General features: G+C 38.8%; 1 protein-coding gene across 4 annotated transcripts in view; it reads right to left on the reverse strand.

Moving 5' to 3' along the window:
• The window catches only part of DIP2B (disco interacting protein 2 homolog B), a 219,474-nt gene that overhangs the window by 79,665 nt on the left and 112,814 nt on the right, over nucleotides 1-26,995 (reverse strand). For 3 of the 4 annotated variants that reach the window (XM_045829328.1, XM_045829326.1, XM_045829325.1), the window contains exons 3-4: nucleotides 15,074-15,202; nucleotides 4,727-4,852 (exon numbers count right to left, since the gene is read on the reverse strand). In XM_045829328.1, the coding sequence (XP_045685284.1) occupies nucleotides 4,727-4,852; nucleotides 15,074-15,202 (255 nt within the window). Of the gene's footprint in view, nucleotides 1-4,726; nucleotides 4,853-15,073; nucleotides 15,203-20,727; nucleotides 20,809-26,995 lie in introns of all 4 variants that reach the window. The other variant, XM_045829327.1, reaches the window with a different exon arrangement.

Raw genomic sequence — 26,995 nt, forward strand, 5'->3', positions numbered from 1 at the left:
ATGGAAGGGCATATAAAGTGCTTCCTAGACAAGGTCAAGTTAAAGGAGCTCATTATCACCATGCCATTATTACATGAAACGTTAAAGGGACTTATCTAAGAAAAAGATCAAAACAATGAATATTAAAATGGCAACAAATTCACAATTACCAACAACTGAATCTAAAAAGAAAACAAACTAAGCAGACAATGAGAACAGGAACAGAATCATAAACATGGAGATCATCTGGAGGGTTATCGGTAGGGAGGGGGAAAGGGGAGAATGGGGGAATAGGTACAGGGATTAAGAAGAATAATTGGCAGGTACAAAATAGACAGAAGGGTGTTAAGAACAGTATAGGAAATGGAGAAGCCAAAGAACTAATGTGCACGACCCACAGACATGAACTACAGGGGCGGGGCGGGCAGGGAGAGAGGGAATTACTGGAGGGAAGGGGATTTTAGATAGAGGGTGGCAAAGGGGGAAAACTGGGACAACTGTATAATAGCATAATTAATAAAATATATTTTAAAAGAAAAGAATTCCCATTCCAGTATCATGTTTACATATCTCTTAGTAAACAAAGATTTCCCAAACATGAGGCTTTAGTAGAGAGAAAAACAAAATCAAGAAGACTAGAGTCTGAGGTTTAACTGCCGTCTGACCTCAAATAAGTGACCATGAACCTGTTTGTTTCCTCATCTCTAAAGAAGCCTGCCTGTCCTGCTTCACAGAGCACTTATGAGGACCGAGTGGGGCATGGCTGCCATGGGTATGTGAAAGCCCTTAACATACTGTAACATACCATAATCCCATAGAGCATCATTCAAGTATGTTAAAACTATAATAATATCCCAGTCTGTCCACAGGTGTCAGAGTAACACAGAGAGGTAAAATTCTTGTCTGGCACTATGAATTACCACTACAGTCACTTCAAGCAAAGTCATGATGAGACAGACCTCTAAAATTAAGTTTCTTTCTACCCAAGCCTGTTGAAATAGCTTACTGTGCTTTTGGGTCATTATGTGGTCTATTTGGTTATCCTGGTACCCTCAGTGCAGTATAGGGTAAGTCCACATGGATGCAGAAAAAGCTTCAAGGAGAAAAAACATATGCTGCAGTTTTTACATTATGTTTATCTGTATGAATGAGTAACAGTGCTATACAAAGAACCCTTACAAAGAAAGAGCTGAGGTAATTGTCTCATGACATTAGTAGATGATTTCAGCACATAAAGGAACTGGATGGCAGTAATTCAAGCAGGCTAAAAGACTCCGAAAAAGGACACTGAAAGAACTAGAGGTTGCCACCAACTTGGAGAATTTAAAATTTTCAATCCACAAGACAGAAATCAGTGTGCATGTCAATAACCAAATTTTAGGTTGACTGACACTTTATTACTTGAGAATGATTTACACACAAAAGACAAATTATTTTCCATGCCAAGTATTTACTGTGTTTTCCATAAAGAAGCCAAAACTTATGACATTTTGCTCCTTAAATCCTTTTTATTAAATCCCTCCAAAAATAGCTCTAAATAGTCATCAATTCAGTAATTCCAATATTTAGTGGTGCGTGCTCCCCAAACCAGCTAACTGGCTCGTGCGCTCAAGCAGGTACCCCACAAGCCAGGTTCACCCTGGACTGCACATGCAGCATGCAGGCCCTGACTGCTCAAACGTTGACCCGAGTGATGTGTGCGTGACCTCCTCTCAGTACACAAAGAAAAACATGACTAAAATACTGTGAAGTTTGAAGTTAATTTTTCCCTGCAAGAGTGGCACAACTTTCCTAGAAATGAAGTCACACAAGTTTATTTTTTATAGCTGCCCTGAACCTGTTTTTTAAAAAACAGCCTTTAACTAACTGGCAATGGTTAACATCAATTCTCTTCTTCCTCCCCATCCTTTGACTGAAGTCTAAGCATTCTTCTAAATACCACTGTTTCAGGGAATATCAAAGTAAATATGCAAGATTAAAACCTATGTACCATCTCTGGGTTAGTCTGTAAGAGAGACAGTGATGTAGGCTTACAGGGCAATAGAAATAAGAGATAGCCAAGTCTCTAAGTAGTGGCTCTCAGAAGCTTGGAGAGAATGGATTTGGAATCCAAGCTTGAGAACAGCATTTTCCATCCCCTAAATTGAAAGGTGCTAACGAATGTTTTATGATACAGTTCTTCCCACCTTCCGTCACAGTATCTGTCCTGGGCTCGTGTGTCCCTGTTAACAGGGAGCATCCAGATCTAGCTCCATATGGGGTCCATGTAAGGAATCACTACAGAGGGCACTGCTCTTCATGTTCCTTCATGATGGGGGAAAATTCCTCTTCTATTTGACAACACTGATGTTAAAACCAAGGGTCCTATGAATTTGATTAAATTATTTTTAAATCCTAACTCTAGAGGTTATCTCTCCCTCTCTCTCCACTCCTCACAGGCCTAGCCTTTCCCCGTAATCAGCAACACTCCCCCACCCCATGCAGGCAGCAGGAGACAGTAGTCCACACCTAACTAACAGGTCCGGGCCTCTTGACTCAAGTTATGTTTCAGTTCCAGAGCCCTAAGGTAGAACAACCGCCTGGCTACTTTCCATGAGACCAAAGTCTTGGAGCTGTCCTCAAGACCTGAAGAAATAATTCATTACCCTTATCTCACTCCTGCCCAATCAGGCCCCCGACCTCATGTCTTGTGATTTTGCCCTATATAATCTGTAACCTACTTGCCATCATGGAGTTGGGTCTTCAGCATTAGCTTACTATTTCTGGACTGGCTAATTCAATATTAAACTATTTTTCTTTCTACACTGCAAACTCCTGCTCATGCATTTCTTTGGGCCAGTGAGTACAGGCAGGCAGACTCAAGGAAAAACATGAGGATTCCAGTGATAATGTCCATCCCTAAGAGCACATCAAGGTTTTGAATATACTATTCAAAAATCCCCAGAAGAGTAAATAAATGGATAGGAAACCTTTTAAAGGTCTTAGGAGAGAGGACTGAATCTTCACAACTATGAAATTATTAAAACATATACATATAAGGTGATCAAGAATATACACATCTTTAAAGCTGCAGAGAGTGGAATATTTGGTTTTTGCAATACATGAATTCCAAAGGACTATCGTCTCATTCAGCCACCATTTATTTCTAGGGTTGGTAAATTCCCCTCAGGCAGTGACTTTTATACAAGGGGATAAAAAAGGTTTCCATTTCTTCTGAGCATTTTCAAGATCCTCTGCTGCACTCTCACATTTAACACAGGCCATGAGAGCAGACTGTTTACTCTGAAACTGCCTTTCTTTAATATAGCTCTGGAGAGGATTGTTTCTAAGAAGTGAGTCACAATGCTCTCTACCCTTTGCCATTTACTACAACTGAACCCTCAGCTGCGCTGTAGCATAATCTGCCAACACGGAACAGCTAACAACTAAGAGCCTCCTTTGTCCACCAGGACCCAACTGCTGTACGAATTGAAAGGGAAACCATCCAAGATTTTGAATTGAGTGGGCTGGAAGTATGCACCATTACAGACACAAAATGTCTTACTGTGATGGTCTGCTAGAGGTATGCTGAGTTACATTCTGAGAAAACACTTGAAGCCACAGAGCTATTTCTCTTTCAAACATATTGACACCACAGGTAAGAAAAAAAAACACAAAAAGTTAATGAGCCCACAGCACACCCAGATGCTGAGAAGTTAACCAAAACCTAGGAGAAAACTATAAACAAGAACCTGCACAAGAGAATAGGATCCACGTGAATAGCTCAACTCCACAGCTGTGAACCATAGTCAACCGCAATGATGCAACCTTCCTGGGTATCTTCCCAAACACAGTAAGTAGTTTAGACCAAAGCAACATGGGGAAGATTTTTACCCAAAGATTTCATTACCAGTAACATGCATTAGGGACACAGACACTACTACATTGAAGCTCTGAAATAGATTTCCTATCTTTAGTCTGAGAGACTATATACTGAGATGCTAGCTGGGAAAAAGTTTTTAAAACTTTGAAAAAAATTCTGAATAAATAAGACAACTTAAAGTTGTTCCAGCTGCTCCTCCAATATGAAGCTAAAATTCTTAAATTTATCTTAGGGGGATTAAGAATTGTCTGGGAAATAAAAATGGGATGAGCACACTTGGTTCCCACTGATCTCGTGACCCCATTATAGAAAATGATTCTTAAAATACATATAAGTATATACAAGACATATTAACACACACACACAAGCACACACACATATGTTTTAAGACTGATTACAACTTTGCCTGACTGCTCTCCCATCATCTTTAATGGTACATTTTTCCCCCAAGTTCACTTACTCCTATGACTGCTGCAGAGACAAAGCATTTGACCTAGGAGTATAAATGTTTAAAAGAATATCTGACTACTGGTCATATTTTGACTGTCAGTGAAAATGGCTATTTAATCAGGGGAGGAATGTTTTAGACTCTAAGCTTTAGCCTGTATTTATTTACGACTACATAATTTTGGGGGTACTATGGCAAGGTTATGCCAGAAATTCCAAAGGAAAAAAATTTTCTTAAATACCTTTACTCTTAAGGCTTATTTTTGTGTGTTGTTTAGGATGCAACAACCAAAATAAGCCCTTCAGTGTGCACTCTGATACACCCCTGATGGGGAGGAAAGAGTTCTGGCTCCTACCTCAGAAAATCAAAACAAAAAACTAGAACTCCTTTCAGGAACATCAAAGTAACAACTGTGAGAGAGAGTCTGACAAACTTACCGGGAGGTGTGCAGGCATCTGCAGGAGACTGAACAAACGTGGACCGCCTTTTGGTTGGCATGGGCAAAGCCATTTTCTGTTCTTTATGCTTCGCCAGAGCAGCTTGAACTGCTTCTGTGTGGATATCTGAAAGATTAAACATTTGCATTTATCAGCTCCTGGCTCTTAAAGTATTTTACTTCTGTGGGCTGACCTATAGCTGCCTTACTTGTTGAAAGGGGGATGTTCAGGTGATTTTTATTTACCATTTGTGTTAAAATATAAAGGCTGGTGCTACTTGTTTGCCATTTGTCTACTAAAGAATTCAGCCCTCGCCCTGGCTGGCGTAGCTCAGTGGATTGAGTGCAGGCTGCAAACCAAAGTGTCGCAGGTTCGATTCCCAGTCAGGGTACATGCCTGGGTTGCAGGCCATAACCCCCAGCAACCGCACATTGATGTTTCTCTCTCTCTCTCTCTGTCTCCCTCCCTTCCCTCTCTAAAAATAAATAAATAAAATCTTAAAAAAAAAAAAAAAATTCAGCCCTCCATTTGAATGTCTAATTGGGAACTCAAAATTAACATAACCAGACAGAAATCTTGATTCTCCACTCCCACCCCAAACTCACTCTACATTTCTACAAAATCAGATCATACTGTAAACAGTATTTTATATTCTGCTTTGATTTTTCTTTAACTCTTACACAATCCTACTGAGGCAGATAACAACTGAAGTGACCTCCTAATTTCCAACAATTTCTTCTTCTCAGGAAATGGGCCAAATCCACATGCAAACAAACCATCCTTAAAGGCCTGTCTGTAGTATATAAATGTGCCCCTTATAAGAGCTAGACCAAATAAATCCTTTGGGGGAGGGGCTAAACTCAGAATTCAAAAACTGCAGGCCCTAGCTTGGAGTCACTTTAATGACATGCTTGGAAGCGAGGTCCTCGAACCTCAAGGTTGACATCCCCAAAGCCACCTCTCTCTTTCTAGGGATTTCTCATTTGCTCCTTTGTTTCTATGATCTACCCCAGATATTTAAGGTAGCTTCATTCAATAACAACAACAAAAACTCACTAATTTAAATTGAAACATCATTCTGTGTGAATACAGACCTATAACATAATTTTAAGGGCTGCATATTTCCCTGTTGTGTGTCATAATTTGTTTAAGCAACCTTGTTTCCAAATTTTTTCCTCTACTCACAGTAACTACTCACAGAAAAAATAATTCAGTATTTTCACTTTAACACATATGTCTAAGCTTATTTCTGTAAAATTAATTCCAACAACTGCTGAGATGTACAGGATTTATAACTTACATAAGCACAGTACATTTATCAAAACCCAGAAATTCAAAATTGATACAAACTACCATATTCTGCCATGTATAATGCGCTCCCATGTATAATGCGGACCCACACTTTTGGCCCAAACTGTCAGGAAAAACAACTTTCATTTTAATTTTTAATACAGTTATTTATTTGTATTCAGAAACAAAACAGATAATCATATCCCAGGGTATTATTTTGCATATGGATATTGTTAATTGCTTTCTAGAGTTACGCTTTTAATGCACAAGCATAAATAAAAAGAATTGAAAACATTTATATAGATATAGAATTGGTACTACCAATGTGTAATGTGCACACTTATTTTTCCCTAAAAAATTTGAGCTAAAGACTTCCGGCCAAGATGGAGGCATAGGTAGACAAACTGTGCCTCTTCACATAACCAAAAGGAGGACAACAATTTAAAAACAAAATACAACCAGAACTGACAAAAAAGTTGAACTGTATGAAAGTCCGACAACCAAAGAGTTAAAGAAGACACATGCATCCAGACCAGTAGGAGGGGCGGAGTCAGACAGCCGGGTGGAGAGGGCTCCTGGCAAAGCTGTGGCTGGCGGACCCAGCCAGGGGGCAGATTGTGGAATAGGACATGGTGCACAGGGCAGCAGATGGACCCAGAGGTCCCACATTTGCTTGCAGATAAACCAAGCAAAACTGGGGAGCACGTCAACCCGCACAACCTAGGGTCCCAGCACAGGGAAATAAAGCCTCAAAACACTGATTGAAAACACCTGTAGGGGTGGTGGTGCAGGGAGAAACTCCCAACCTCACAGGAGAGTTCATTGGAGAGACCCACAGGGTCCTAGAACGCACACAAACCTGCCCACACAGGGATCAGCACCAGAAGGGCCCAATTTCCTTGTGGGAAGCGGGAAAGTGAATGAAATCCAGCAGAGAGCTGAACAAGTGCCACTGTACCCTCTCGGACCCCGCCCCCACCTACAGCGTCACACCTCAGCAACTGAGTTGCCCTGCCCTGGTGAACACCTAAGGCTCTGCCCCTCACTACGTAACAGGTAAGTCAAGACAAAGGCCCAAGCAAAAGAACAGCTCAAAGCACCAGAAAAAATACAACTGAGTGACAAAGAGACAGCCAACCTATCAGATGCACAGTTTGAAACACTGGTGATCAGGATGCTCACAGAATTGGTTGAATTTGGTCGCATATTAGATGAAAAAATGAAGTCAATACTCAGTGAAATAAAGGAAAGTGTACAGGGAACCAATAGTGATGGGAAGGAAACTGGGACTCAAATCAATGGAGTGGAACAGAAGGAAGAAAGAAACAACCAAAGAGAAAAGAAGAAACAAGGATTCAAAAAAATGAGGAGAGGCTTAGGAACCTCCAGGACATCTTTAAATGTTCCAACATCCGAATTATAGGGGTACCAGAAGGACAAGAGGAAGAGCAACAAGTGGAAAAATTATTTGAACAGATAATAAAGGAGAACTTCCCCAATCTGGCAAAGGAAATAGACTTCCAGGAAGTCCAGAAAGCTCAGAGAGTCCCAAAGAAGTTGGACTCAAGGAGGAACACACCAAGGCGTATCATAAGTACATTACCCAAGATGAAAGATAAGGAGAGAATCTTAAAAGCAGCAAGACTAAAGGAGAGAGTTAACTACAAAGGAGAGTCCATAAGACTGTCAGCTGATTTCTTAAAAGAAACCTTACAGGCAAGAAGAGGCTGGAAAGAAGTATTCCAAGTCATGAAAGGCAAGGACCTACATCCAAGGTTGCTCTATCCAGCAAAGCTTTCATTTAGAATGGAAGGGCAGATAAAGTGCTTCTCAGATAAGGTCAAGTTAAAGGAGTTCATCATCACCAAGCCCTATTATATGAAATGTTAAAGGGACTTATCTAAGAAAAAGAAGATAAAAAACATGAACAGTAAAATGATAGCAAACTCATAATTATGAACAACCATACCTAAAACAAAAACAAAGCAAACTAGAACAGGAACAGAACCACAGAAATGGAGATCACATGGAGGGTTAGCAACAGGGGAGTGGGAGGAGGAGAGATGGGGAAAAGGTACAGAGAATAAGTAGCATAGATGGTAGGTAGAAAAATAGGGGGAAGGCAAGAATAGTATGGGAAATGTAGAAGCTAAAGAACGTATGACCCATGGACACCAACTAAAGGGGGGGAATGTGGGTGGGAGAGGGTGTGCAGGGTGAAGGGTAGTGAAGGGGGAAAATGGGACAACTGTAATAGCATAATCAATAAAATATACTTAAAAATTTGGGGGGATAAAAACTGCACATTATACATGACAAAATATGGTATCATCTAATCCACAACCCATTTCCAAGTTAGCCTATTGTCCCAATAATGCCCTTGAAAGTTTTTCTGCCCTTTTTCCTGATCTAGGACCCAATACAGCATCACATATTACATTTAATTGTCATGTCTCTTTAGCATTCTATAACCAGGAATAGTTTCTCAACCTTTGTCTCTTATCTCATTGACACTTTGTACAGACTAGTTATATTACACTCTGTCCCTTAATATTGGTTTTGTTAATACTTCTTCATAATTAGATTCAGGTTGTACATTTTGGCAGAATACCACAAAAGTAATGTCATCTTGAAACATGATGATGTCAGGATGTATCTGCCTTATTACTGGTGATAGTAATTTTAAGTATTGTATACTTGATTAAGATGGTATCTGCTAAATTAATCCACTGTAAAGATACTATTCCTCTCTTTGTGTAATTAATTTATTGAATACTTTTAGACTATGTAAATGTTATATACTTCATTAAACTTTCACCCACTAATTTCAGCATCCATCAATGATTCTTGGCTGAATCAATTATTTTCCATAATGGTTACAAAATGGTGGTTTTATAACTTCATCATTCCTTCTGTATTTATTAGTTGGTGGTATTCTAAGAAAAAGCTAAAGACCACATATATTACAGTGGTCCCTTAATATTATAATGGAAATGAAAAAGTCCTCTTGCCTAGCGTTGTAATGCAGCACATTCCATATGGTGGTGGTGATGCTGGTGTAAACAAACCTAATGTACTACCAATCACATAAAAGTACAGCACATACAATAATGTATAGTACATATTTGATAATGGTAATAAATGACTGTTACTGTTTACATATTTACTATATTTTTTTATCATTTTAGAGTGTACAATTTCTACTTACATAAAAAAAGTTTACAGAAAACACTATGCCATGTTACGCTAAGAACAGCCTCATACATCTTGTGTTTAATGTCTCTTGCTTGTGTGACTTTCTCTCGTGCTTGATTTAATCTCATGTTGTTCTGTACCGTAACATGCTGTGCATGTTGTAGCCCAGGAGCAATAGGCTGGACCATGTATAGCCAGGTGTGTAATAAGCTATACCATCCAGGTTTCTCTAAGTGCATTCTGATGTTCGCACAATGACAAAATTGCCTAACAAGCTTCCTCTGAACACATCCCTGCTGTCAAGTGGTACATAGACAGGGTCCAGTAGAAGTAATGTCTGCTTGAGTGTGGTTGGTTGGGTAATAATATGGAAGTAAAAATCTATAGTTTTAATATTCTACCTAAAATGTCAGAGTACTTGAGCAGGATAATGTTGTGTTACAGAATTACATGCTTATGATTTTGTAATAAAAGATTTTGTGTCCTGGCTGGTGTGTGGCTCAGTGGATTGAGTGCTGGCCTGTGAATCAAAGGATCACCAGTTTGATTCCCAGTCAGGGCACATGCCTGGGTTGCAGGCCAGGTATGCAGGCCAGTTGAGGACGTGTGAGAGGCAATCACACATTGATGTTTCTCTCCCTCTCCCTTCTCCTCTCTCTAGAAATAAATAAATAAAATCTTTTTTTAAAAAAGAGAGATTACTGTGAATAATTATATGCCACTAATTGGATAACCTAAAAGAACTGGATAAATTCCACAAAAGATACAACCTATCAAAATTGAATAATGAAATAAAAAATCTGAATGACCTATAAGTTAGTAAGGAAACTGAATGTATATTAACATAAAATGTTAGTATACTCACACTTAGAGTAAGAATCAGGAAGAATGATAATTGATTTAAGGTTTTAAATCATTTATCCACAGCTATCACTTTAAAAACTACTTGTTATTTTTTTGTTAAAAAATATATAAATAAATTTTGTTAGATGCACCTTATATTTTATCACAATAAAAAAACTAGAAAAAATATACATATTGGAAAAAGATCAAAACACATATAACACTCAAGAGAAAATTTTTCATAGATCCAGCACTTCTCAGAAATAATCCCACCCAAATAGTTTGGTACATACATTTCCAGGTTTCTATGTCTGTGTACATATTAATATAGAAATTATTAACATTCACAAAATTGAGCCATACTTCATAATACATAGTATCCTGCATTTGTTACTTAAAAATATATTTTGTACTTCTTTAAAAAGATTTTATTTATTTACTTTTAGAGAGAGGGGAAGGGAAAAAGAGAGGGAGAGAAATTTCAATGTGAGAGAGATATTGATCCGCTGCCTCTCTCATGCCCCCAACCAGGGACCTGGCCTGCAACCCAGGCATGTGCCTTGACTGGGAATCAAACCTGCGACCTTTTGGTTCGCAGGCTGGCACTCAATCCACTGAGCTACACCAGCCAGAGCTATTTTGTACATCTCTCCATATGTGCACAAATAGATCTACCTCATTTTTTTCCTGTGAGCCTTCACAGAATTTTAAAACCAGCTTTCATAGAATTCCATTGTGTGGACATACTATAACATTTAATCATTGTATTATTATGAACAATACTACAACACACACACACATACACATCTTTGTGCACACATGTAGGTGTTTTAAAGAAACTCCTGGAAGCAGGACTTCTGGGTCAAAGTGCATAAATATTTAAAGTTTAAAAGATGTGGCCAAACCGTTGCACTACCACTTTTAAGACCACAATATGAACTAACTTACTTTTGGCTCTGAAATGAAATATTTTCTACTGTGTTTTTATTATTACACTATTTTAGTGTCTCTGAGGTTTACTTAGTTGAATCAAGATTGCTATATTTAATTGAGTCTATGATGCATTTTATATAAAACATCTCTTGATTTCCAATATGTTAACTAGGAAAAGTATCTTTTTTGTATTAGATGAGATATGGTTCTTAGCTGCTTTGGAAAACAAATGATTAACTGCCTAAACCCAGAAAAAGCACTTTCTCAACAACGGAACAATAGCAAATCAAATGCTCACACTTAATTAAATTATACCGTTCCAGAAGTACATTTTTGCATAAGATATGAAACATTTGAGAGCAAACTTGCTAAAAACAGAGAATTATTCATATTAAACAAGCTTTAGATGACCTATTTGAACAGTTAATAATTACAGAGTCTTCTCTGCCAAAAGAATTTGTAGCATCAGACCACAGACCAAATCAAAGCATCCAACTATTTTCTAACATGACAAACTCTGGCTCACATACCCACGTGAAAATAAGATGCTCAGTTACTGTGTTAGCAAAGCCTCTTATTAATAAGAACAACCTGCTCTCTCTTAACTATATTCAACTCACTCACCAGTACACAATTCATCCTGATCTTTGATAAAGAAATCACTTCTGAAGGTCAGAACCCAGACACAGCCGCCTTCAGATGTCTCTGCCAGAAGCACCTAAGACCTGGGTATCCTTTTCCAGCACTAATGTTTGAGCTGAGTAAACTGATACAAATAAATACTCCTTTAAAGCCCCCCCCCCGCCTTTTTTTGCTTTTGTTTTGTTTGCAGTGACTAATTGCTCAAAAGGTTAACATTAAAGGAGTTGTCAGAATGACAATCAGGCCCTGGCCAGGTAGCTCAGTTGGTCAGAGCCCCACATAAACCAAAATTGCATATTCAATCTCCAGTCAGAGCACATACAAGAATCAATCAATGAATGCATAAACAAATCGATGGAGTGGAATAACAAATCGATGTCTGTCTCTCTGTCTCTCTAAAATAAAAAAAAAAGAAAAAGAATGACAATCAGATCACTAGCCATTTCAGGCATTAATTGTGTATCTTCTACACTTGTGACCATAACATGTGTGAAGAAAGGTGTATCATACCTTGATCTGCAGAAAAAAGAGGCATCAAATAAGTATATTTGACATGCCAGACCCTCTTGGCTAAGCACAGGAAGAAAAATCGGGTCAGATGATCTAAACTCTGAATAAATATTATCTCTTTCCAATGAGTCTGAAACATGAAACTACGTCTATTTAGATTTTATTATGACTGGTTGAAATGTCATAGGTGTTAATAAGCTTCTACCAAATAAGAGAGAACTTTCCAGTCCTTCTTTTATCCCTCCAAGTGTCTCTCCCCTCCACCCCTAAGCTCCAAGGGCCCTTCTTTTGCTGCAACTTGTTTCCTGAGCCCATTTCTTCTACAGCTCACTTCTGCTGCCTCTGTGACTTTCTAAATAAACTTTCTCTTATAATTTGAAAAAGGAGACAGAGAGAATTTTCCCATTGAACTTACTGACATCAATATTAAGTCCTTTCTGTGCACCCATCACTTTACTCTGAATGCCTGTGATTTTCACTAAACATAACCTATGTTCTTAAGCTATTTTTGCTTGTGACTTATAAATGTAACCCTTTCTATGATGGAGTGGCAAAGAGGTAAAGTTCAACTCACAGCAAATTCTGTAACTTAATTTGCTCTGCTTTTGCTACTATTGTTGGTTCTTTCTTATTCATGTAAGCCACAATCCTCAGAATATACTAGGCTTTCCCCTTTGCTACTTAGTTGAAAAATGCGATTTTCACCAAAATCCATGCTTGCATACTTCTTTCCTGTTTCCCCTCATGTCAGCATTGCAGTCCTCTCATAACTTTTGATTTCTTCAGGGTTTTTAAATAACTCTTTCTTCCTTACTTTATCTCCTCTTGGCCTACATCTCACATCTACCCTAAAAAAATTTCCAATGAGACAAATATTCAAAACCTGACTATTAAACTCTTCAATACCCTTGCACCTGACCAAGACACTGAACAGTCTGCTAACCAGTATCTGATTCACAAACTGTACTTTCTGGTATTTGGAGTATATTCAACAAAAACTGTTAAAAAGACAGAGGCTAGAGATCACAGCTGGTTTTTACTAGGTGAAGGTCAAAATTTTACTCTACTGAATGAGCTCACTGAAGCCTTTTACTATGTGATCACCTTAGACACAGGATGTAGAGAATCATCTTTTGGTTCTTCACTAATCCTTTATATGTTATATGTTATACATTATATGTTGTGAAAACAAACAAAAAAACACAGAAATAAAAAACAAAACCAAACACTCCTAGAAAGCCAGGGATGACAGGTGCAAAGGTTAAATCCCCTTGGATGCTATTGCTGAACCTGGGCACCAGCCTCAAAAGGCCACACTAGGTACCTGGGAAATCAGGCTTGGGGTTTGGCAACAAACAGGAGCTACTGATATACTTCTCTACATCCAGCCTTACCTCCCCAAAATCCATTCTTAACCAATAACTACTTTTTTAAGAAAGATTTTATTTATTTATTTTTAGAAAGAGGGAAAGGGAGGGAGAAAGGGAGAGAAACATCAATGTGTGGTTGTCTCCTGCACACCCCCTACTGGGGACCTGGCCCACAACCCAAGCATGTGCTCTGACTGGGAAAAGAACCGGCAACCCTTTGGTTCACACTCAATCCACTGAGTCATAACCAGCCAGGGCCCAATAACTACTTTTATTCCTTCCTTTCTCCAAATTATCTGTTTAGCACATAGGCAGAGAGACAAGACAGACACAGATATGTTGTGCCAGGCACCGGGACACAGTAGAGGCAGAGCATGCAGTCTGCAGCTGGGATGAGCTACAATACAAATCTGATTATGTACTGCTCTGCTGAAAATCTTTCATTGCTATTCAAACCTCCTCAAGGTTCTGCCCCTAGTAGTCTTGCTAGCCTCACCTCCCACTTCCTTCTGGGCCCAACCATAATGAACTATAGTGGAATAGGCATCCACTATCTGATGCTATTTCCCTTTTACCTGATCAACTCTTGTCTTTCTGCCATGACTCAGTTTAAAGGTCTTATTCTCTGAGAAAGCCTCCCCTGACCTCAAGACCAGGTTAGGTACAAGGGAAAATTCGGATGTGGCATGCAACCTCTTTTTTTTTTTTTGACTGAACACGTCTCCATCCTTCCAGTGCTCGCATAATAGCTGACACAGCTCTGCATCTATGTCCTTTACCTGGTTTCCTCTGAAGTAGTTTCTGAGAGGATGTAATATATACCCTGTTGTACAATTCAAAATAAGGTTAAGGTAACCTTGGCTGGCACAAGTGAGTCAAAAATCTAGAGGAAGTAAACTTGCATCCCAGTTCGTCTTCTAGCACAATAAAGGTGCTGCAGAGACTATTATGGGCAGCAGAAGGGCATGGGGCAGACTTGCTGCACCATGTCCTCCTGAAGGTCTCTGATGTGCTTCTCTCCTCATCAGTCCTAGACACGGCACGGCAGGACCATGCTCCCACTGCCAGTCACAGCATGTTGCCTTTTCCCTTCCATGGGTATGTTTTTGGTCAGAAGAAATAAAATTTTAAGAGTTAATTTGAAATTGCATTGTGAGTTTTTGTTCCAGCTCCATCAGTTACGAGACTAATTACCAGCTCAGGCAAACACAGAAGGACCTGCCCCTTCCAACAGAGTCCACTGAGCTCTCCCTCCATACCCTATGGGACGCAAGCACTCTGTTCTCTTATGTATTTATTCACATTGCCTTTGTGCTTGTCTGGCTCCCCCTGTGCCCTTGAGCACAGAAATGTCTTATTTGCTGCTGCATCCTCAGTGAATACTGAGTATCTACTATACCTGGCACATAATAGGCACTCAATAAATGACTGGTAAATGAATCAATCTAGACCCGTGAGTGCTTCAAACAAACAAAACAAAACAAACATTAGACGCTCTCAGGACACACAGTTCATATTAAGTCAGTAAAAACTATTCTGCTGATAATTTCCAGTTCCTTCTCACCTGATCGATATCGTTCATCCCTGGCTCCCCCAGATCGAGTTCGGTGGTACTTAGAAGGAGCGGAAGTTTGAGCTGCAGATGGAGCAGGTGTCTGGTTTCTATGCTCTTTCTGTGCTGCTGAATCACTTTCTGAAAAAAGGAAGTTTGGAAGATGGTTATCCGATAACAATAATAGTTAACATTTTCTGAGCACTTTGCATCATTCCTACAATACTCTGAGTTAGGTATTATTACCCCATCTACAGCAAACAGTTAAAGAGCTGTTAAAGAGCTCTGTAATACACATATAGAAAAATGATACAAGATATCCAGGCTAAAAAATATTATCTTAGAGCCATAACTGTGAACAGGTAGAAGAGAAATAAAAAGATCTAGGTAAAGTGAAGAAGCCATTCCAGAGACTCCAAGAAATGGTTGGGTAGGATGCCGGGGCAGGTGTATGACCCCTAATCTTGCAAGTGGTAGAAGAATAACTTGGGGAGCTTTAGTCTCCCCAACATAAATTGCTCAAAATAAACACATCATTTAAGCAAAGTAGGGTGCTTACTGGAAAACACAGATTCAAGTCATATCTATTAGGCCCTGTTCCAACTGGAGCCACCCCTGAAATGTGTCCTTTTTAGTCCCTGGTCTGTCCCCATACTGTGCACTCCCAACAAGTACTATCTCCTAAAGAATATGGGGAAGAGAGGCATGCCCTCTTCGGAGCATGTCCATGCCCTTCTCTCAGGCATGTTCTTAAAAAAAATATTTCTGGGGGCCCTAGGGGACTTGTAACCAGAGGAACAGCAGGCAACAAAACCACTGAAACTGTCTCCAAGGCCCTTGTTCTCTGACTTTCAGTGAGCCAACAGCAGCCCCACTAGACTCTCTCTTATTGCTTCTTCTGTCCTAAGCCTTCCTTGTTTCACTCCCCAGCTTTAGTAAATGTACACTCTCGCTCTGTGCGTGGGTGTATGGAAAAATAAACAGACAAGATAAGCAGAAGAAACACACCTTGAGTTCTGATGTTTTGTAGCCTTTTTCTCAAATAGTATTAGCTCCTAAGTCTTAATTTTTTTAATATAGTAAGAACACTGACCATGACATGTCCTTTTAACAAATTTTTAAGTACACTACATAATCTTGTTAACCACAGGCACAGTGCTGCACAGCAGATCTCTAGAACTTACTCATCTTGCACAACTAAAACTTCTGACCCATTAGGGTGGCAGCTCCCCATTTCCTCTTCCCTCCAGCCCCAGGCAATCACCATTCTACCCTCTGCTTCTATGAGCGTGACTATCTTAGATTCCTCATATAAGTGGAATCATATAGTATTTGTTCTTCTGTGACTGGCTCACTTCACTCAGCTTCATAACTTCCAGGTTCAACCATTTTGTCACACACTGCAGGATTTCCTTCTTTTTCAAGGCGTATTTTTAAGTTTCTTTCACAGAGCTTAGCTGTGCCCAGCAAGGCAGCTTGCACATAGCAAATTAAGCGTCCATCCCAGTAGGATGTCATCCAGAGAGCAACTGCATTGCTCCAGACCACAGCTGAGGATCAGCGGGCACAGTGGCCCAGGGAGGGCAATAGGCTTACATACCCCAGAAAAGGCTTGAGGGCATTGCAGTGCCATAGGAACTAGGACTCAACGTCGTATCGTTTAAAAAAATGATTAGCATGCCCAGGAGGCCATGAAGTACAGTTCTAGTGGACAGTCCCAGCTGAGCCCAGCCTTCCATCTGCTTCTGCCAAGGCACCGGATATGCATGTACATGAAGCCATCTTGTCCCTTCCAGACAAACCCACACACACCAGGTGAAAAGCACTTAGTGAACCCAACTAGCACAAGGTGGAGCACAAAATCACCCAACGGGGTCCTCACTCACAAAATCATGAGATATAATTCAAAGGTTTTTATTTTTTTAAAGGCTATATTATTTTTATACATTGTTTTTAAGAAGGCAAAAGAGTATATTTTTAGGATATTCTCCACAGAAGTATTTTTGTAGATCTAGAAATGTTTGTTTCTGATGATTCCTGGTAGCTGAGATTTTTACTATAAAATATATTAACAGAACAGACTGTTTTAACAATGAGATTCTGAAAGGTAACGTTGGGGGTAGCAAACAGGTTTTTAATCAACCTAAATTCTCTGGATATCTATTTCACAGAAGAGCTATACTGAAATCTTAGCATTTTCATGACTTGTTTCATTTGTTAGTTTCCGTACTCTAGAATAGGTGTCAGCGAGCCATAGTGCGTGTCTCTTTTTATAAATAGTTTGTTTTATCATAACACAGCCCTGCTCATCTGTCTGTACACTGCCTATGGGTGTTGTGATACCATGCAGGCAGAGTCAATCAGCTGCAACAGAGACTGCATGGTCCTGAAAGCCTGAAATATTTACCACCTGGTCCATCACAGAAACAGCGTGCCACCCCCAGCGTATAACAATAAAAGCTAATGGTTACCTGTTTGCCTTGTGCTGGTCACTGTGCATATAGAAGCACCTATTAAAAAGTTTTCACATTTTATTTTATTGCTCACAATAACCTAACAAAATCAGCACTATCACTATCAACTTACTACAGAAAAAGATACAGAGATAAGTATTATCCAAAGTCACAGAGCCAGGGAATAACAAGTCGAGATTCAAATCCAGGTCTGCCTAACCCCACTGGTTCTCAACCAGAAAAGGTTATTATAAAAAAAAAGATTGTGAGCCCAGGTGGGTGTGGCTCAGTGAATTGTGTGCTGGCCTGTGAACCAAAGGGTCGCAGGTTTGATTCCTAGTCAGGGCACATGCCTGGGTTACTGGCCAGGTCCCCAGGAGGGAGCCCAAGAGAGGCAACCACACATTGATGTTTCTTCCCCCTCTTTCTTCCTCCCTCCCCCTCTAATCTGTTTTTTAAAAATATTGTGAAAACTCTCCCCACACTCTTAAAAGGAAAGCAATCAGAATTAACGATTTCGTTTGGGAGTATTGAAATGCTTCAGGATTTACAGTCAGCAGCTACACAATCATTTCTCTTTTTTTCTTTTTTATTAAATTACCTGTCTCCACGGGAAAGTTTCTGCAAAAAGGCCCTTCCAATAGCTTTCAGCTACTAGAGAAATTATTTAAAACATTCCAACTGGGGTTGGGGTAGGTAGAAGAGAGTACAGGGAGGAATAAATGGTGATAGAAGGAGACTTTACTTGGGGTGATAAACACATAAAAATTTAAATAGAGAACAAAATATAGAAAGGGGCTATTTTTATGGTCAGATGATATACACAGGAAGGAAATCCACATCAGCACACATGAGCTACTCTGCTTGCAAATACGCACAGAAAGAATGGTCTGACTTAGCATCAGATTTAAAACACTAGCTTTGCATTACTTTTTGGTGGGCCATACTGAGTATATAACTAAATTACCTATCACTGATTATTTTTTAATTAAATAAACAGATTTGCTAAGATGGATCAAACCACCCTGCTAAGAAATATGGCACTTCCAAATTAGGTATTAGTAATCCAAAGTATGAAAGGAATGAATATAGATTTGTGTTTGACAAAGCATAGACACAAATGGTTCATATATTTTTTACCATTGCTCTCTCACATAGGCTTTTACTTTTTATTTTTCAATGCAATTAATTAGGAGAAAGAAGACGGTGTTGGCTAAAAAATAAAAATTGAAACAAATGATAGGGGTTGACAGGGGGACTGGGAGCTGATACATTTGTTTGAGGAAGAATTATAGAGACTTGAACATTTCCACTCGGATAATCTAGAGGTTGTCATGGACAGAAGCACAAGGAAATGTAACGTACGTCCAGACAGCTGATGAGAACTGACAGTCCAAGTCAGATGATAGTTAGCTGAGCTATCTACTGAATTGGTTAAAAAGAGCTCCACAACACAACACGCTATTTACCAAGTAACATTAGAATGATGCTCTGCAACATTTATCTCAGTTCTCTTAGGGATTCAGTCATCCAGGCAGACCAGGTCTCCTTTGGGTCTAAACTCATGACAAACATTTCCTTGTAGCTTGCCAGAAGTGAAATTAAAAAAATCAAATTGCAGTTTCAGTAAGTAGCTGACAAGTTTGTTCAGTGACCATTCCTCAGGTGCCTAAAATATAATGTCACAAAAATATGGATTTCTGACACAATAATCTTGATTCAATGTGTGATATACCCACTTCAAGTTCAAAAGAGCCTGTCTAAAAAAGAAGTAAAGAAAAGAGTAAACTGAATTCCTAGGAATTGAATCACTTTAATATAACAAAGGAGCTTAATAATGAATCCCTATAACCTTTCTGAATGGGAATAATCACTCTCCAATTTATTTTTGAATTTTATAAACTTTTATTCCCATGTATTACAGTTTACTTTTTAGTACATGATTTACAAATACATCTTATTTTGTACTGAAAAAAACTGGAAACAAACACAGGACGATGTTAATAGCAATTAGCTCTAGGTGATGATATTTTGGATGGCATATATTTTTCCATGGGCTTTAGTGGGTTTCTACGACTTAGAAAAGTTCTCTATTTGAATTATAAAAGTAATATATGTTCATTTTAGAAATCAAAGTAATACTTAAAAGAAAATAAAAATGGTATTAAATTTTCTTAATCAGAAGGTCACATCACATAGAGCAGATTCTTACCAAATAAATTATAAAAACATTCAGTTTTCAGCTTCCTAAATAAATTATGACACTATAAGCAGGATTTTTTATCTTCTAAAATTGTTTCCTTCCCCAAAAGCAAGTGGCAAATCAATGCATATTTGGAGGTAAGAGGAAAAAACTGTCCTGTCGGGATTAAAATCATTTCAGAAAGCTAATTCCCACCTCAGCTTACTTGCCAGGGCAGCAGTTTATCGTGGAAGAGGCAGGAAACAATGCACCTCGGGCCTCATCAGAGAGAGAAGGGAGGGTCTGGGACACAGAAGCAGAGCAGGGTGTTATTGAACAGCATGTCCAGTGTCAGCTGGACAGGCAAGATGCTGCTTAAAGATGAAACATTCCCTCACCAGGGTTTCACTCCAGTGAGATCTCAGAAATTACCTGGGGCCCCAAAATAGAGATGTCTATTTAAAATAAGATGTATACAATTTCACTACTATAGTAAGGTGCCAAAAGTATGTACTGACATAATGAGATATCGTATGTCATGAAAAAAAAAAAAAGAAAAATATGTTGATTATGAAGACTCATGAAAAGGTCTGAACAAAATGATGTTAAGTCATAAAAGAACATAAACGTTCTTTTAAATGTGTACATAAAAATATTGTGTACATAATGTTATTACAACCGTGTATGGTGAAAGTACAGGGGTGAGCAAAAAAAGAATAAACTTTTGTGTGCTCATAACTGTTAACCAACTTTTGTCTACCCCTGTATTTATATACAATTATAGGGATCAGATGGAACAAAAAGTTCCTGTGTAGCTAAAATAAGGTAATGATGAGGTACTCTGGAGTTCTTTACCATTTCATAGTTTTGTTTACAGAAAGTTATATATAAAATCAAAGTAACTTTAAAAGGCACCAAATACAGATAAGTGCTGGGATAAGAGCCTGCAAACGTCACAAATCAAGCATACTTCAAAACTGCTAAATTCCAGTGTGAAGTACACTTGAGATCCAAAGAAAGAGCTTACTTACTGATCATTACACAGTGCCAGCCTCCGTTTGAGGGCTCCTGATCTTTCAGTCCGTTATGCAGAATATCCACTAGGGGTCACCCTTATGTTTAAAGAGTAATGATGTTAAAAGGTTTATTAACAGTAAATTTAAGAAAAACCTCAAATTTTAATTTCTTCTACAACACAAAGCCTTCTTTCTCCATGATCAACATGTGCATAATTCATGTAGAAAGAGACATCAGAGTCTTCTATGATTCTATTGTTTGAATACAATCATAATGGTAACCTAAAAAAAGCCACTATTCAGTAGTATAAAACTATGCAAAATTTCCATTCAAGAAGATGGAAGAAAGCCAACCTCAGCTTCTCACCTTGCAACTCTGTCTATGATTTAACAGATATTCTCAGCTGTCAGAGTAACACAGTAAAGCAGGATGTGCCCTGAGAACCAAGGACTCACTGGCCTTGGTGCTGGGGTCCAGAGAAGAAATATATTAACTGATCACCAATTCACATATATTTGCTTTTAAAAAGTATTTATTTATTTATTTATTTTTAGACAGAGGGGAAAGGAGGGAGAAAGAGAGGAAAGAAACATCAATGTATGGTTGCCTCTCATGTGCCCCCTACTTGGGACCCTGCCCGCAACCCAGGCATGTGCCCTGACTAGGAACCGAACCAGTGACATTTGGTTCTCAGGCCAGCACTCAATCCACTGAGCAATATTAGCCAGGGCTCAATTTATCTTTTATATTGTGATATCTGCAGAAAAGGAAAAAGAACAAGGCTCTCTGAGGCCACATAATGGGGAATTTAATGTGTATCAAGAGTTTCAGGGAAGATCTATTAAAAGGATACACTGACATGGCTTTAGGTAGGCAGAGAGAGGTAAAAAAGCATGGTATTTGCAGAAGTCCAGTGAGGGACAAAAACCTTGACAAGTCTAGTGTTGCCTTTGAGGGGACTTAAACAGGAAATGACAGAATAACAATGATAATACAGTTCCATGCTCTTTTAACTTTTCATGACACCACCTCCTTTGATCTTCACAGTAACACTGTCTGACAGATACCAGTAAGGAAGCAGGACACCCATCGCTGATTAAATCCGTTTTCCTATAGTGAGAATGTGTCAATAATCATCTTGAATCATTAGAAAGAGAGCCTCTAGCCCACTTCCACTCCAAGGATGGATGAAGATACCCTGAATCACTTAGGGAGTCTCCGGTGGGAGCTCCGGCACCTTTGAGTCAGAGGAGTGTATTCCTCAGAAGGATGGGTCACACATCCTCACAGTGTAGAGGAAATAATGAGAGTGCTAGCATTTGGAGTCTGGAGAAGGAGCCACCTGCCTAATTCCTAGGAGTTGATTCTCGGGGAGAAGAATGTTGGGGGGATCAGCATCTGAACAGATCTTGACCCAAAGCTTCCTGGACCACTCAGTATCAGAAAAATGGCTGTGCATGGGGCCAAAAGGGCACAATACCCAAGAGCTCTGCTCTGAGAATCCAAGAGGGAACCTTGGCTGAGCCAAGCAGAGTGGGCTCCTCCACCAGAGCAGCTAATGCAGGAAGCAGACTCAGCAGTGAGTCAGCATTACCGGTTACAGGTAAAGACCAGTTTTCAACAGCACCCCATGAGGCAATGAGAAGCAGCAGCAGACAACGGGGCTCTTCCCTTTTGGGTGTGGAAGGTGCACTGCCTGCCATTCCTTCTGCACTATCGATACCCCAAGCAGTTCTTGGACAATTCAGGAGGAAACAGAAGCCCCAAGAGGAAGATAGTAGACTTTCTTCTGATAAGGCATATTCATAATGTGGTATGTCTTATCCTTAAAAGGGCAATAGGTAAAAGTATGGATTAAAATAATGTAGAAACCTGGGCCAAGGAACACATAAAAGGTGAGATCCTATTCTGAAGCAGAAGACAAACACCACTAAATGAAGTAAAAGGTAGTAGAGCAAGTCAAAGGAAGAAAATCAAACACACAAGGCCACAATCTCAAATACAAGAAGACAGAATGGAATGTTCAGCAAAGCCATCAAAAACAGAAGCTGCAGTAATGTCCTAAAGCAAAAAATGTGGGTCCTTGTCCTGACCAGTGTGGATCAGATGCTTGGGCATCAGTCTGCGAAACGAAAGGTCACTGGTTCAATTCCTGGTCAGGACACAAGCCTGGGTTGTGGGTTTGGTCCCTGGTCAGGTGAGTATGAGAGGAAACTGATGGATGTTTGTCTCTTACATAGATGTTTCTCTCCCTTTTTCTCTCCCTCCCTACCCTGCTCTCTAAAAATCAATAAGCATGCCCCTGGTGAGCTTTTTTTTTAAAAAAGCACGTCTATCTATCCCCACTCCTTCCCAATATGCCATCAGAATGGTAATGAAGGCCTGTAGCAGGACAAGAAAACCACTGGTTCAGATTTATGCTGGGAAAGAGACAGCACCGAGAGTTGTCCTTATAAAAAATAATAATGAAACTGAGAGATTAACTGTGCAAAAAAAAAAAGGAGGGAAATATAATCCTAGTAAACAGGATCCTAGTAAATAAAATCCAAGTGACTTAACTGTGAACAATATTTATATAATCATATTAATAAACACTGAATGCTCACTCACTTAGAACCAAAAAAAAAAGTAGTATAGTAAACATACAACCCAGAATGGGCATGAGAGATGTGAAGGACAGCGGAAAGAGGAAAAGGGAGTGTGTGGAGTCTATGTGGTTGAGGCAGAAATCCATGAAAGTAAAAAATTCTCGTATTTTTTAATAAGAAATGAGTAAGTCATGCCTCAAGTTGAAAAGAAGTCAAGAAAAGTGGTAACATGTTATTTAGAAACACAGGGTAAATGCCAGAAGAAACAGAAGAGTTGAAAGAAGGTATCTCCAGGGAAAAAGAGGACACTGCTTATTTTTGTTGTTATAAACCTCCTAGTACCATTTATTATTTAAAATAAATGCAATGCCCTGGCTGGCATGGCTCAGTGGGCTAAGCATCAGCCTGGGAACTGAAAGGTTGCTGGTTCGATTCCCAGTCAGGGCACATGCCTGGGTTACCGACCAGGTCCCCAGTTGGGGGCATGCGATAGATGTTTCTTTCCCTCTTTCTCCCTTCCTTCCCTCTAAAAAAATAAATATTAAAATAAAATAAAAGCATTAATTTCATTTAAAAATAAAAATTAAAAGGAGAAATGATAAATCTCAGATGATAATCAACATACTGTGCACAATCTCTATAGATCTAAATTAAAAGATTAATTGAGGGTGAAAACAAGCTGCCAGGACCAATCACTCTCCAACCTGTAATCTGCTTCTTTCATTACCTGACACTTTCATCTTCACAGATGTTTACTAAAAGAGATACTGGAAATTCTAAATGTTCTTTCTGTTCAGTTCCAAACATTTATAGAATATCTACTATATGCCAGGTACTAATGCTAGAAACTGGGGCCATGAATAATAATAATAATAATAATAATAATAATAATAATAATAATAATAATAGAAAATAATTTTTAAAATGTTCTTGATTTTGAAGACCTTACAAATCTATTAAAGCTAGTTGGAATTATCAATTATTTACTTGTATCCAAAGTAGTATCTTAAAGGTTAAACCACAAAATCAGCCCAGGGCAGATGCCTCCCTTACACAAAACCTCCCATTTTCCTGAAACTCTAAGAGTAGCCAAGAGTGACTAATTTGTGGAGGAGTTAGAGTATTTGTAGTTTGAAAATGCAATTCTTTGGGTCATGCCAAAAGAGAGTTAATTTCTGGCTCCTTCTCCAGACAAGTATGCTAATTCAGGCATGTGGGAAGCTTTATACCAGCCTCTAGTAGCTTCCAACTACTGAAAAAATGTTCCATGGACTCCTCTTTTCAAAGAACATATGGCTCAGAACGAAGAAATGTGAATCTACAATACTTTTATTTCTTCCATGCCTCTCATAGTGAGAGAACCTTGAGGCCCTGATTATGATTTTAACCTCTATTAAGCTGTGGATTTTTCATACAGCATGAGCCTTAAATACCAGATAAAGTTTGGGTTTTGTTTGACTGAAGAAACAATAATCAGTTCTTAAGTTGGGAGGTTTACGGGATTTTCAAGGATAATTTTGACACATCATGTTTTTGTCATACTGTGACTTTAGGATCTACTCCCTGTGATACAAGTGAATTACACATTATGCTTATTATTAACTAAAATTGTCCTTACTCGACTTCCACTAATTTCTCAGTATTTTCTTCAATCTTGTGTTCTCTGTAGGAGACCGTTCTGTGTGGTGTGGGCCCAGCTCCCACTCGGAGATGCACAGGACCCACGCCCACAGATAGGTTCTCCCATTGGGAATCAGGTCTGCAATGTGCCTAGGCTGCTTTGAGTCTTGCTCTTGCTAAAAAACTCCCTCACCCTGAACTGAGGACATTTACTGCAAAGTAACTTCCTAAAATCCATGCTAAACATTCCAAGGATGAGTGTAACTGGTTCAGCCACTTTTGCCTTTTCATTTACAAATATTCCTCTTCTATGATGTGATTTGGAGGCATTAGCTCCTTTGTTTTCTATAAAAGGTAAGTAACCACCTAAAGAGAACCTGTGCATAGTAAATGAGGACCTTCTTGTAATGTGCCGAGAAACCCAATAAAGGTCTGTCATGGCAAGGGCCAAGGCTTTGGCTCCCCTTGAGAGAAAAGCCATGCTGTCCCTTTTCCTCCACTGGACTCGGTAGTCCATGTGAATGTCTCATTTCATCCATAATGACGCAGACACTGCGGGCCAGTGTCTGCATCAGTTCTCCTCCATATTTCCCCATTCACTCTGTTACATTCTTAATTTTTCTGAAGTCCTATTTTAAAGATGTATGTAAAATTTGAGAAATCTAAAATATATATAAATATACAACCCAAAATAACTCAACTCCAAATCAATTTCATAAAGAAAATCATTCACTAAGTCTTTAAATAATACAAATTTTTAAATAAGCATGTGCACATAATTGTTCTACGAATATAGTGCTGCAGGCAGCATTAATTTTTTATTTCATATGAGATTAGTGGAGGGTGTCACTTTTATACACTACAGTCAAGGAGCCACCTCATAATGAAGCTATCTTGCAACTGGAATGAATAAAATCCAATAAGGTAATAGAAAGAGTTTGAAAGAGGTTGAATCCCTCTAGAAGTAACATAGTAAACCAAATGTAGTAAAATGGCTTTTATTTAATTCTATCTCAGGAATTAATATAATTTAGTAAATCTAAAATTTCATTCCAATGCCATTGAAAAAATCAAATACCTTCTTCAAAATCTATTAAGATATATGGGATAAACAGGCCAAGAGTTAATCTCTTTTTCCTACAGAACCTATGGAATATAGATTATCCACCAGCCCTACAACTGTTCCCTTTTGGGGAAAGACATAAATAGATTCAAGAACAAAGGTGGGCACGAAAGTAATAAACACAAATTGAGAGAATTTACCACGAAGAAACAGTCACTAAAATACTATAGGATGGAGTTTAGGAAGTAGGAAATTGAACTGGGAGGAAGAAGTGAGACATACAAATGAACACTGAATAAGGAAGCAATATGAACTACCATTAACTACATAAAACAACAACAACAATAATAATTGATAACAGGGAGTATGTAAACAAGGTGGTACTAAAATGTAAGATGAGCAGTGATGGTAGTCAACATAAAAGAATTTTTAAAGTCCTTATGTTCTCTGGGAGAAGAATTAAGATATCTAATAACTCTAGACATTTTAGATTTTTTAAAAAGCCTTAAAATAGAAACACTATAGGGACAGAGACAGTTATTCATGATAAAAGGAACAATACACAAAGATGATATGATTCTTAATTTTTGTGTACCTAGCAGCACAGCATTAAAATCTAAAGCAGCCCTGGCTGGTGCAGCTCAATAGACTGAGCACTGGCCTACGAACCTAAAGGTCACTGGTTCAACTCCCTGTCAGGACACATGCCTGGTTTCAGGCCAGGTCCCCAGTTGGGGGCATGCAAGAGGCAAATGATTGATGTTTCTCCCGCACATCAATGTGTCTCTGTCTCTTTCTCCTTTCCTTCCCCTCTCTTTGAAAATAAATAAATAAAATATTAAATAAATAAATAAATAAATCTATAAAGCAAAACTTGACAGAGCTACAGGGAAAACTAACAAAACCCAGTCATGGTAGAGATTTTTTTCAACATACTTCAATCAGAACTGGTAGATCAAATAGTCAAAAAGTTAGTAAGAAAAGACCTGAACAATACAATTAACCAGTTTG

Source organism: Phyllostomus hastatus, unplaced genomic scaffold, assembly GCF_019186645.2.
Source record: "Phyllostomus hastatus isolate PE091 unplaced genomic scaffold, TTU_PhHast_1.1 phas_scaffold_93, whole genome shotgun sequence".
NCBI classification, from domain to species: Eukaryota; Metazoa; Chordata; class Mammalia; order Chiroptera; family Phyllostomidae; genus Phyllostomus; species Phyllostomus hastatus.